General features: G+C 44.6%; 1 protein-coding gene across 1 annotated transcript; it reads right to left on the minus strand.

The window, feature by feature from the left end:
- Positions 1–2,643: 2,643 nt before the first annotated feature.
- Positions 2,644–9,015, minus strand: LOC126543511 (uncharacterized). The gene is made up of 2 exons (XM_050190624.3): positions 7,877–9,015; positions 2,644–4,119 (listed from the first exon to the last, which is right to left on the minus strand). Exons 1-2 carry the CDS (start codon positions 7,890–7,892, stop codon positions 3,752–3,754), a joined length of 384 nt encoding a protein of 127 aa, XP_050046581.3. The 5' UTR covers positions 7,893–9,015; the 3' UTR covers positions 2,644–3,751.
- Between the last annotated feature and the right edge of the window lie 5,335 nt (positions 9,016–14,350).

The following is a 14,350-nucleotide window of genomic DNA, read 5'->3' on the forward strand; positions in this document are numbered from 1 at the left end:
AATGGCGGCTGCTACGTACGGCGCGGCCGTGCGGCCTCTATCTCGAAAGCGATCTGCGACGGAGACAAGAGTCGACGCATCTATATAGGCGCACCGCGCTGTGTTCTCGTCGCTTAGTTCGCGTTGAAGCGAAAGGCCGCACAAAGGTCGATTCCTTCGCTCCTGCTACCGCACTTCCTCGCTTCAGCGCTTTGATAAAGAGTGTCCGTGGTCATTGATGAGTGAGATGTGTTCACGTTTGCTTGTGCGCGCGTGACACCATGCTTGCTAATTTAGCTAATAAGCGAGTGTTTAAAATTTATACTGCCGCTAAAACTATTATCCTTACTTTTCGTATGGCTGTCTACGAGTTTGCTATCGTAATCGATGCTTCGCCTTTCGGGCGAAACTGCGACTTTCTTTTGTTTATCGCAACTTCAGTGCATTGGAAATAAATCCGTCATTTTTTTTTTTTTTTACAGATGAGAAAAGTTTTATTTCTGTATGAAAGAATTAGGTGCGGGGTGCTGTAAAGGACTTTTATTTATTTATTTATTTGGTCGCGGAAAACGGGTGCTCGTTACAATCGTGGGCGCGTTACAATCGAGTAAATACCGTAACTGAAACGTTTCACAAACGTTTTGCTTAAGTCCAAGTACAAGAAGTGTGTTAGATCTGCCACATTTTTTATGTGAAGCATTCTTTTCTGCGTAACATCAGCCTCTGGTATCCCATTGTTTTTGCGAGTCAATGAGCAGACGACTACCACAATTTGCAGGCAAGGATGGAAAGTCGCAGATGCTTCTGTTGGTGGCTGCTCATGGGACGAAGGGGGAGAATTAGCCAAGTGCACTGCGGTTGAGTGTGAGCAGTGTCGGCACTCAGCCTTGAATAGCGGTGTGAAGTAACCGTCAAGTTTCGCTCTTGCAGCATCGTATTCCACTGTTACATGCTATTGCGCGTCAGCTTCGGTATGTCTAAAGGTTCATATGCGATGGTGGAGCGGGGCTCGGCAAGGAAAACATTTGTTCATTCTCTAGCTCACTCATTTATGTATAAAACACTAGGCAATCAGAAAACTATTAAGTGTGTCTCGAGCCGCTACGGCCTCACAAGCTCGACACACGTCAGCGTCTTGTGCTGCGAAGATTCGCACAATGCTTCGCATTACGTAGAAGACAGTGCAGCCGAGTCTGGCAATTTTGAGAAAAAAATCTCCCAATATAAAATATTTTATGCAGCTACAGACAATGAATGAAGCAGCTTTTACAGCGCTAATGTTAGTATGATAATGCGCCTGGAGTGTCCATATAATCGCTATCGCAATAAAAAAGAAAACAAGTAGATTTGGGACCTCACATCTGCAGCTGAGTTGCAGTCATAAGCAAATGGAAATCGTAGGCTTTTTCGCCTCCTATATTAAGCTAGGCCTAAGCTAAAAAGGTCCATAGCAATCTGTTTTCATTGCCTGATATTCTGCAGCTGAAAAGAAAGAAATAAAACAGAGAAACGCAAGTTGGGGTGAGGAGTAGTCTACTGCCACTGAAGGTCTCTTTGCCAAATACGTGTAGCCAGTCCACGGATCTGGATTATCAGAAAAGGTTTATTTGTCCTGTGCCGGCCTTTTTCCGGGACGTTTTCCTCAGTGGAGACTTTATGCCATCATGCCTTTAGAAAAATATCGCAGCTTGAGAATTTTGAAAAGTGTAAAGAAAATGAGCGTTCAAGAACGCCATGAAGCCACAAGCACGAAGGTTAGACAAATCCAGGTTTGTGGGAAATATTCATCAATGAAGGAAAGAATTAAGATAGAGCACTGAGCAATAAGATTGAAGCCAAGTGTATCGGTTCAGCACGTGATCATAATGTCGCAGCACATGAAGTGTCTTAGTGCTCCTGCTCTACTGGCAAAGCTATGGCAGGGAAGCCAAACAAGTGAGAATTGATTAAAAACTGATGGGAACCAAACATTCTTAGCCAATACGCAGAGTCCCTGAGATCGCATGTTGGACCGATACTGTGATGGAAAAAAGTTGCAGGCCTTCGCGGCACGTGCAGCACAGTGATAGCGTAAGCTAGAGAATGGGTTGCATAGGAGCTCCGTTTTTAACACCACGCACCAGAGGGTCTTCGCAGCGAAGTCTCTCTATGTTGTCTTCACGCCGACCTGAACTGCCCGCCCTGCGTTAATGGTGAGCTGTGGCTTGTGTTGCTTTCTGCAAAGCGGTCTGCTAAGCCCGACATTGCCTGGCTGCAGACATGTGAGTAGATCTATGATTCCCTTCTTCGGCAGCGGTTCGTACCTTGCGAGGTGGTGCCATAACGTATACCGAAGAGTAAACACAGGTATCCAGACTAAGTGGCGCACATGTCACATTCCTTGTCCTGTGGCACGATACGATACTGTTGTTGATGATAATGATGTCTTATTGTCATCCTCTTCGAAACAGGGTGGTGGCAAATAGTCAGCATAGCCTGCTTGAGTTAACGAGGTCCAGCTACATGCAGCATGCAATTTTATATGCAACTGCTACATTTCGGGAAACCTGGTGGAATGTAACGCAACTGCAATGCAAAGTTTGCACGTAATGACGCTATGCTGTGCACATGTCGCATTGCATGGCGAATGACACAATACGATGCTAATGATGATTTAATGGCATTCCCTTTGAAATTGGATGGTGGCAGTCACCTAGTTTGCTTGATTTCATCAAGTATGCTACAAATGTTTTTCGTTCTAGCATTTCTGTATACACCTCCTTAACCTTCTTTTTCTTTCTCAAACCTTCTCGATCTATCCTGTACAACCACCTATGCAAATGCTACATGACATGGCACCTCCTGTAATTTTACGCAACTGCAATGCAGAGGGCACATGTATACACGATATGCGGCGCACATCTCACATCGCAAGACAAGTGGCATGCACAATGTTAATGATGATGATGATTTATTGGCATCTCCTTTGAAATGCAGCGGTGACATAGTCACCAAGCCAGCTTGATTTAATCAGGTACACAATATATGTTTTTTTCTAGCGTTTCTGAATACATCCCTTTTAATTTGCTTTTTCTCCCTCAAACCTTCCCTAACTACCTTGTGCATCTACCTATGCATGTGCTACATTGCATGCAACTTGGTGTAGTGATCTGGAACTGCAATGCAAAGCGAGCAGGTATCAATGCTACGCAGCACGTATGTCACATAGCGTGTCTCCTCACGCGCTAGGACACCTTTACAGGGCATTTCTTCGCTGCAAGCTAGCTGCACTGACGTGGCTCAGTGGTGGAGTAGCTGACTCCCGCCCAGGAGACCTGGGTTTGATCCCAGAGGGAAATGGGCATTCCTTCTCTCATTCCAAGCGGGAGATGTGACGGACACTAGCGGCGGACACCATCACCAACACAAACGGCTATTGGAATGAACCCATGGCAGCTTATGCTGTAAAAGCAAAACAAATGGCTTCAAAGAGAGTTCACTTGCTTAGGATGGCTGCATGACGCAATGCTCTCTCCTAGTTTATTTTCTTGCTCCATGAAAACATTTTAGATATCGATAAATATATCCAATCATCTGTTATATTTGTGCTCATTAACCAAGGCTTCACTATACTATCATTCCCAATGTAGCTGAAGGATCGCAGTGCCCGATTTCCCTTTAGTAAAGTTAGCAGGAGATTGAATTGATTGCATTTGCAGCAACCTTGCTGGAGAAAGTTGTGGAGAGGCACTCTCCCCTTAACACATGCAGTGTTCTGTGGTCAACAGCACGCCTATGGCATCCCACTGCTGCTGCTGTCCAGGGGGGCTCTGTGCCTGCGTCCACCACTGTGTGGGTCATGGTACCTGCGCATGTGCTTCTTGACGCTGCTGCACTGAGCAAAGGCGGCTGGGCAGTGCGGGCACGAGTAGGGCCGCTCGCCAGTGTGCGACCGCATGTGGCCCACTAAATGCGCACTCTGCGCAAATGCACGGCTGCAGACGTGGCACCGATGGGGTCGCTCGCCCGTGTGTACTCGCTCGTGCACGGCCAGACGGAACTTCTGCCACGTCGCATACGGGCAGAAGCGACACTGGTGCTGAACAATGGTCCCTGCTGGCGCCGGCCGAGGCCTCTCCTCTGGAAGCAGCGACGGGCCAGCTGCGAGTGGGAATGCAAAAGTCAAATCAATAATCAAAGGTACGCCGAAGAAAAATATAGATGGATCCTATGCATACGTGGCTATCGGCGTTAAGTGAAGCTTTACCCGCCGTGGTTGCTCAGTGGCTATGGTGTTGGGCTGCTGAGCACGAGGTCGCGGGATCGAATCCTGGCCACGGCGGCCGCATTTCGATGGGGGCGAAATGCGAAAACACCCGTGTACTTAGATTTAGGTGCACGTTAAAGAACCCCAGGTGGTCGAAATTTCCGGAGTCCCCCACTACGGCGTGCCTCATAATCAAAAAGTGGTTTTGGCACGTAAAACCCCATAATTTAATTTAATTTAATTTTAAGTGAAGCTTTCGATTATGTTTGCACATACAGTAGAGTAAACGTTATGCAAACATAATGCTAATGACCAAAATGCTTGCAGAAAATGACATATATGAAGTGTTACTTTATGCGAGTAAAATGGCAGTGATGCAAGGGAAATCCAATGTTTCACAATATGTAACACGGTCAGGCAATTGTACTGTAACGATGGAGCCTCTATTTAAGTGCAACAGAACTGTACATTAAATGCGCGCACCCACTACGGGGATTGCCTATGTTGCCAACTTCTTGTCTACCTCTCTGTTGCCGACTTTCTTACTTCTTGGCTCTGGTGATGGATAATGGGTATTGACTGCAATCGGATGGCAACACTGTACTGGGTGTCCTTTTTCAAACCATAATGAACTCATAAGAATCACCTGTGGTAAATAGACTAATTCCTGTGATTCAGCTGGATTACTCAAAGATGTGAATATCACTCGCACGAGAAATTGAAATGCATAATTGCCTCAACAAGAAAATCCCAAATTAACTTTGTATTTATTTACTTTAGGACACTGGAATTTACCAATTGCAGCCAATGAGCTCGCATGAGTTTGCGTCCAGTTGAAACGAATTTCCAAGATGACACCAGTTTCGAGATATTCATTTCCAAAGTGTGCGACGGAACACGTGGGTGTTCCCAGTTACTTGTGTTTCGATGCATAAAACAGTGTTTTTTTAAGTAAGTAATTGGAACCATAATGACTCCTCATCGCAAGTCTCGTGGCGCAATAATGCATTCTTATGGCTAGTTTCATGATGCATATCTCGAAACCTGTGCGATACTTAGCATTCGTGAAGACAACAGAATGATAATGGCATGATAACGAGGAAGTGACGAAAGAAAAGTGACAAAGAAGATGATGAAACTATAATGATGAACTGACAATAGATTACATCCAGTATCTGGTCTGCATTATACCCGGATGACAAAGATGACATTACACGCGGATGACACGAATGGCGCTTTTTTTGTGGAAGAGTAATTTACTAAGAAAGAAAAAAATCATTTTTCTCTAATGTTCTTTTAGGTTGGAAGAAATGTTGCAGTTGTTTGCTTTCCGCTGACGAGCTAAGCAAGCAGTGCGCTGAGCCTCCTGCTTTTCTGGACTACCAGAACACCAGCAAGCAGAGTTAGAACTCTCGCTGTGAAGTTTCCTTTCATCCAAGAGACAAGGTGCTGCCCTGGTTTGTGCTCCCGGCTTGTGTGAAAAGTTACTGTCGTGTTTTCTAGGCACCCACGATTGCAGAGCAAGCCTCCCTTGGGAACTACCGTATCACTCCCACTGAAGCTCGTTCTGACTGCATCATTGCCTAGGTTTCGAGATTCGTTACGTTTTAAGTCTCAAATTGTTACACTGGCGTTTCTTGCCAGCTTAACCTGCAGCCGAACTGCCCACTTCCGTACACAAGTAATATTAATGTGAGTGCTGTATGTGCAGTTCATCTTCCTCATTTATACATACTCATCATGAAAACAGACTGGTGGGGTCGTTGGTACTGCAACTGCATAACTTGAGGCAAATTGCAAGAAAAACATGAGGACAAGAAAGGGAAACGAGGACACAGCACTGTATCCTCATTTCCTTCTCTTGTCCTCGTTTTTTTTCTTGCGCTTTTCCTCAAGTTATACTCAACATCACCACTTGGGTCCATAACAGTGGGTGACTTGTTCGCTGTAATAAAGAGACCGGTGGCTTGACAGTTGTCCTATGAAAAATTTAATTTCGACGTTTTGGCCGGAGTGCGCTCTTCATCATGAATGCGGTCCCAAGCACTCAGAGCTTGCATAAAAAATGTATTAACTGAGCTATGCGTCCTTGCAATCGCACTCTTGATGAAGGGCGGATTCCTGCCAAAACAATTAAATGTTTGTTTTTGCATTTCTATGTGCGCCTGCACTTCTTTCAATTTATTAAGCACTGAATCTGAACAACTACTTCCTTCACACACACTAGCACGCACACACACACACATATATATATATATATATATATATATATATATATATATATATATATATATATATATATATATATATATATATATATATATATATATATATATATATATATATATATATGTATGTATGTATGTATAGACAGGTGATAGAGAAATGTACGGAGCCAACCCTTATATATAGCTTTCATTGATTACGAGAAAGCCTTTGATTCAGTCGCAACCTCAGCAGTCATGGAGGCATTACGGAATCAGGGTGCAGACGAGCCGTATGTAAATATACTGAAAAATATCTATAGCGGCTCCACAGCCACCGTAGCCCTCCATAAAGAAAACAACAAAATCCCAATAAAGAAAGGAGTCAGGCAGGGAGATACGATCTCTCTAATGCTATTCACAGTGTGTTTACAGGAGGTATTCAGAGACCTGGATTGGGAAGAATTGGGGATAAAAGTTAATCGAGAATACCTTAGTAACTTGCGATTCGCTGATGATATTGCCTTGCTTAGTAACTCACGGGACCAATTGCAATGCATGCCCACTGACCTGGAGAGGCAAAGCAGAAGGGTAGGTCTAAAAATTAATCTTCAGAAAACTAAAGTAATGTTTAACAGTCTCGGAAGAGAACACCACTTTACGATAGGTAGCGAGACACTGCAAGTGGTAAAGGAATACATCTACTTAGGACAGGTAGTGACAGCCGATCCGGATCATGAGACTGAAATAATAAGAATGGGCTGGGGTGCGTTTGGCCGGCATTCTCAGATCATGAACAGCAGGTTGCCATTATCCCTCTAATTAAAAGTGTATAACAGCTGTGTCTTACCAGTACTCACGTACGGGGCAGAAACTTGGAGGCTTACGAAAAGGGTTCTTTAAATTGAGGACGATGCAACGAGCTATGGAAAGAAGAATGACGGGTGTAACGTTAAGGGATAAGAAAATAGCAGATTGGGTGAGGGAAGAAACGCGAGTTAATGATATCTTAGTTGAAATCAAGAAAAAGAAATGGGCATGGGCAGGACATGTAATGAGGAGGGAAGATAACCGATGGTCATTAAGGGTTACAGACTGGATTCCAAGGGAAGGCAAGCGTAGCAGGGGAAGGCAGAAAGTTAGGTGGACAGATGAGAATAAGAAGTTTGCAGGGACAACATGGCCACAATTAGTACATGACCGGGGTAGTTGGAGAAGTATTGGAGAGGCCTTGGCCCTGCAGTGGGCGTAACAAGGATGATGATGATGATATATATAGACACACACACACACACAGTGGAACCCCATCGATATTTTACTTGCTGTCGCGTTTCCCCAACTGCTACATTGCAGTTTCGCAGTCTTGACCCAAATCCCAATGCCTCCCGTACAGTACGGTCCCCGTTGATACAAAACATGTGCTTTTTGTTAGCATACGCTTGCGTACCTGTTTCCGGGAGCATCAGAGTTCCGATGTCTACAGGTGCAAAACAACCCTGTTCCTCCAGGCGCACTGCTCGAGGTTATGAAAAAGAGAAAAAGAAGACGTTAATCATCAAAATCAGGCAGTCAGCATTATGACACTTAGCACCTACATGTACATATCAGATGCATCACAACTGCACAATTTTCATAGTACATTTATCAGTTCACTTGAGATACTTGTATGCAAATTTCTCGTCGAAAAGCTCCAATCCCCATAATTACTAACAGCCAGTAACAGTCCTCCAAACGCTTCATTAGAAATACATCAACAGTTTCTGGTTGGGCTGATTGACTTCAGAACATTTCTTCAGAAAAAAGCAAGAAAAAACTTAGACTGGAGACAATGCAGCCCTCCAGCAGCTTCCTGTCTTTTCTGCAAACTCAAAGGATACTTGTAAACAGCATTATGTTAAGTACTGGTGGAAAGTGTAAAAGTAGTTATAGATTGAGTGCAACAATTATTTTGAAATTCCAGGACGATGCAGCAAGCAGAAGCACTTGTGGCAACCTACCATTGCACGGTGCTTAACCAAGCTATTAGCCAATTGCATTCTGCAACTACTACTTATATCTGCGGCTGCAACTGTTGGCACAATGATACAAGTTTCAATGCAAAGGATTAGGCAATTTTGGAAATACAGGACCTGACGTTGGGGGACGCAATCCAGCGAGCGTACAAAAGAAAGCAAAAGAATGCAAAGAGAGCATAGAAGAAAGTAAAGGGCCAACAATAATGTTTGTGTTTTTTCATACACAAAGCCACTTGGGCACCATATTTATAGAACTCCATATTACTTGTCTTGCTGCTCAGATTTTCTCCCTCAGGGTCCAGGTACGCTCAGTCACACACTGCACACCGCACTCGAAGCAGGCAAAGTGGTGAGCTCGTTCCCAACACACAATGGGAAACATACAACAAATCATCCAACAACAAACTAAGAAATTGCGAGCACTGAAAAGCTGCGCAACCACTTCTAATAATAACTACAATCTTCTTCATGCCCATATGGCACAAACCAGTGCTGTGTCTTCAGCGAGTGGCACCTGAAACCATGGGAGAAGAGGAATCTTATTTCAGAAGGCTCAAGAAATGTTTATTTCTAAAGCACTATCACAGTTAGAGGGGTACCAAGGACCAAGATTAAGTCAAACCTGAGAGATGCATTTGTGCTGTTCAAAAAGATACATTTATGAAGAACAAATTGCATTAGTGAGAAAATGGTATAACATATGAAAAACACTGGTGGCACCACTGTGATAATTTTGAATTGGACACAATTTATAAGTTTTAGAATTGAAAAATTGAAGTGAACACCTGCTACATTACTTTTCAACAAGAAAATACAGTTTGGCCAATTTTATGGGTGGTGCACAAATCCACGCACCAGCGACAGTCCCCTACAAGTAACAAAAGCGAGTCTTGGAAGACCTTGCTTTTACTGGCTGCAAGAGCTGAAAGCAATTGCAGAACTGAAAACATATCCAGCTGTCATGTTTTGGAAACAGCTATTAAATATTCAAGCAGAAGAATCCACTGATACTGTCACTTTCCACCAATCCATCAGTGGTTCCTGTGGAAGCCTGGCGCCCTGATATGCTTCAGAAACAATTTGAATAAAACACGCACAAATATTTGCAAAGCTTGTACTGCAAAGAACGATTATCTAGTATTTTCTGTTATGAACAGCCCACTCCCCTCCTTGGAACTTCGTGGAAAACGTTGCTGGCATTTTAGTGTTCCTCCCACTGGTGCTGTATGAACTACTGCAGACTGCCGGCTGTATGATCGCACTCCAAACATGGCACTCTGCAAAGGGATTTTTCTCGCAGGACAACTTCTGGATAGGACAGCTGCTGCCATTTATGTTGTTAAAAAAAGACATCCTTTGATCCCCTTATTTCATCATGAGCAGTGCCCAAAATGGCGAAATACCCATGATGAGGAAGGCTCATCATTATTATTATTTGATATGAAAACATATTTATACAGCGGACAGAGATGGAAACAAGGAGGAATAAAGCTGGCAACTGCTACGCAGAAGGACCTTTGTGCTCTTCAGGGGGGAAAGAATAGAAAAAGAAGAACAGTGCACGAGTAGGAACAGACACACAGAAACAGAAAACAAAAACACGCAGGTCGCGCCAATTACAAGAAATTGCAAACAAAAAGCCAGAAAAAATTTTCTTATACTCAAAGAAAAATGCTTTACAACCGGGAAGCCAAATACATTTTCTGTAGGTGCCTGGTCACATCGAGAAGCACCACCACTCAGATACAGGCAGTCATCGAGGGCCTACCTTATTTTGTTATAGCGCAAGCTTGACACGGATAACAGAAGGCACATCTGACACACACAAGCGCTGTGTGTGTCAGATGTGCCTTCTGTTGTCCGTGTCAAGCTTGCGCTATAACACAATAAGATATGCCGTACCAACAAGCCCCTATTGCTATCCTCATCGAGGGCCGTACACTGCAGGCCAAGTAGACTATAATCATTTCGCAGCAGTGTGCGCTGCATCTGGAAAACAGGATACTCTAATGTAAGGTGCTAAAGTATCTCACAGGAACCGCAAGGCGCGCACAACAGACTGCCCACACGTCCTTGGTCAAGAAGCGGCACTCACTCATGACAACCTGACATCGTCCAGATCTCGTAAGAGAGTAAAGAAAGGCAACTCCACACCATACTTGAAACTAGATTCTACATTAACCACTTTCAATGATATTAGTTCCAATGCAGTTCCAGTTCCAGAGCTAGTAAAAGTGGCCGTGATAAAAATGATGGCGAAGCATTCAACACTATTTTCATCTCGATTATTTCTCAAGCGTAGAGGTTGGGTGGCCAATGCTCGAGCAAGGCATTGTGCTATACGTTATGTCCTGGAATGTTAAAAGTGTCACAAAAGAAAGAGTGAAATCAAGAATACACCTCCTGTAATGATCAAGGTGCAAAATTTCAACATGGTGCTTCACTTAATAGGCAGCCGCTTGGCTATTTGGAAAGATTAAAAAAAAAGAAAAGAAACACTGGACTGGGTACACGCTTTCTCAACGTAGCCAAGACTACGCTATAACTGTGAAATGTGAAAAAAGAAACTCCAAGGATACTTAAGCACTTAGAAGTTCTGAATGCAAAACCATTAATGTCCACTGAAATGCCGCTGAGCGACCATGAAGTCCTCGTGGGCAAGTGAACGCATTAAGATACTTGATGCATTTAGATTTGGCCTTAACGAGGTGCAGTTAGAATTCAGGCAATAACTTGCGCGGACAAGGAACGCGCGGATAGCTTGGCCTTCCGAGAGCGAGGGTGACCTTGGCATCGCGGCAATGCTCTCTCCCCTCATGCAACACGTGGCACGCTGCTACAGTGTACTAGAATGGGGCAGTGAAGCGACCGCCAAGGACTGCGCCTTGACAGAGCTGTCACAGCAGGTGGCGAACGTAGCGGCGGCGCTGCAGTCGTCGACTACGCTATTCCCCTTAACACGTGTGCGAGATTTGGCGTAGGCACGCTGTTTTGGCTACGTGCTTCTTCATTTAGTGCGTGTTTTTCGATACAGTTCGCGTGTGAACGGTGACTCCTTGCTTCAGCAATCTATAAGCAACGCTTGAACCATTGCTACGCCCCTGGATGTAGCAGTGGATACAGTCGAGCGGACGCTACAAAGAAGCCCTCCCTTTTCAAGGCACCTGCGGACCCTGAACCACGGAGCCTATGGCAGCGGAACTTGCACAGAGCGGATAAACAACTTACGGAGGATTGTGCAGTTTGCGAACTACACTTTGAGCCGCACTGTGTTGTCAGGGACTATGTGCACGCAATCAACTGCGAAGAAGTTCGTCTACCGCGAGGAAAGCCTACGCTTTCGTCAGACGCCGTGCCAACAATCTTACCAAATGCCCCGGCGTATTTAAGCAAGCGCGTGGTGCCGAGAAGGAACGAGAGAAAACGCAAGGCTGAAGAGATCAACAGATCAGCTAAAAAGGTACTGTTCTCGAGTGCTGCAGAGCGTCAGACTCTAGACGAGCCTACCGATGTTTGTGAGACATTTTCTGTGTACGAGCACGAAAGTGATGTAAATTCTGTCGTGACTGTCGCCGCGCTTAAGAATGTAACCCCGCCTAATAAGCGCTGGGTTCTGCATGAGATGCATGACGCGGAAGGAATTTGTTTCACTTCGTGCACCTTTAACGCCGTCACAGGTGAAGTGAGAGTTGAAAGGGCCGTGTTTTGCACAGAGGATAGCTCTAGTGGTTTTCGTGTGAAGACATTTTTGCGAGGGAAGATGGTGGCAGAGTCATCGCTGACAACAGTGCAGGACGCAATGAATGCTTTGCAACAAGCCAATGAGATGTATCTGTGTAAGGGTGCTGCTGCGAACGACGAGGTCCTTTTGATGAGCAGTCTTGCAGACCGCTTGCGTAACCAAGTAGAAAACAAGTGGAAAGCCGCTTTCAGCATAAATTGCCTTGGTAGAACGACCAAGGATGGAATACCGTGCGTTGCGTGTAAATATTTGAGAAAAGCGCTTCTGACCCGCCGGTCACGTCTCCTAAGTCGGAAGTCGCCAAAATGTGCGCCTAAGAAAACATCGCAGAAGTTGCAAGCATACACGCGCAAGAACAAGCGCCTTACATCAAAAATAATGAAGCTCAGGGAAGATCTCAGTAAGATGAAAGCCGATAGTGCTGCGACCAAAGAAGTGCTTGCCGAGAAGATTAAACATCTCTCATCGAAGCAGCAGCTTGCTGTTCGGCAGTGTTTTGAAGCTTCAAAGAGGAAAAGTCCACGTGGGATGATCTACGAGAAAGAGTGGATTTTGGAGTGCGTACTACTTAAAATGCGTAGCCCAAAACTTTACAAATATATGCGAAAGCAGGCAATTCTAACCCTGCCAAGTGAAACGACTATAAGGAAATATACAGCTGAATACAGGGGTGGTTATGGGTTTAATGAAGAAACGCTGATCGCACTAAAAAAGAAAACGGTGCCAGTAGATGAACTTCACAGGCACGGAGGCATTATCATTGATGAAATGAAGCTCTCCGAGCACCTTTCAGTGACCACAGGAGGAAAAATTGAAGATTTTGTCGACCTTGGAGCGTACACACCTCAGGACCAAGAGACCTTGCCATGCAATCATGGCCTTGTTGTAATGTTTGTGCCCCTTGTAGGCAATTGGACGCAGGTGCTTCGTGTCTTTGGTAGCCACGAGAATGTCAAGGGTGAATTGCTTGCGAAAATTGTACTGGAGGCCACAGTACTCGCAGAAAAAGCTGGTCCTCTTATCGACTATATAACCTGTGATGCAGCCTCTTCGAATAGGAAGATCTGGAGAGTTTTTAATGTAAAGGCATCAATGAAAGAAGTTATCTACAAGAAGCAACACCCAGTTGACAGTAGCCGGTTCCTTTATTTTTTCTTCTGACTTCCCTCATCTTGTCAAGAATATTCGCAACCGGCTTCTAGGCACGACTTTCAAGACAACGGATGGACAGGTGTCCATACAGTTTGTGAAGGAAGCCCTCACACTTGACAACAGTGCACTTGCATTGAGGGCAATGCCTGGTATATCAAGTGTTCATGTTGCACCGAACCTTGAAAAAAATGAGAGTGAGTTATGGTTTTCAGCTCTTTGGACAGGGACCTCTGCAAGCATTCTTTCTTAATCAGACACAGCTGGAGAGAAGCTGTGGCAGCATAGAAGCTGCTGCAAAATTCTTTTCAAGAATGAAGTCGCTGATTGCTGTAATGACTTCTAGGTATCCAGCAGAAGCTCTAGCACCCAATTCTACCAGTGTACAAAGTATCCAAGATATGCTTGAATTTCTGAACACATGGGAGCGTCACACTGACAAGAGGCATTTCCTCAGTGACTCAACTGCAGAAGGACTAAGGGTAACACTGACACGTACGCTCGAGCTTCTTGACTACTTGAACAAAAAGTTGGATTAAAATATTTGCTAACTTCAAGGCTTAGTCAGGATAAAGTTGAGAGCTTTTTCGGTATAGTGAGACTTTCATCGGGCTGCAACAGTCATCCAACGCCGCAGCAGTTTCTACTGACTGTTCATTGTCTTTCTTTTTACAACTTGGCACGAAGCGTCACGGGCAGCAATGTGGAGGATGATGTGATCAACTGTCTTCTTGAGGCAACCGACAGAGAAGAGGGTACCACTAAGGGAAAGTTTTTGGAAACAGTGAAGTTGTACACAGATGAAAATACAGAGGTTCTGACTACATCTTTGCCAGCAGAAACTGATGAACATGTGTATCATGTGAAGAGAAGCGAGTCAAGTTTAATATATTGACACGTGTACTTATCTTTATCGGGCAACCACGTTTCACCGCCTAACAAATGTAATCGCACAGCATGGGACGCGCCTGCATGTATCCGAGGTTTCTGGAAAGTTATCGATGCTTCTATCCGC

This window comes from Dermacentor andersoni, chromosome 10, assembly GCF_023375885.2.
Source record: "Dermacentor andersoni chromosome 10, qqDerAnde1_hic_scaffold, whole genome shotgun sequence".
Lineage (NCBI taxonomy): Eukaryota > Metazoa > Arthropoda > Arachnida > Ixodida > Ixodidae > Dermacentor > Dermacentor andersoni.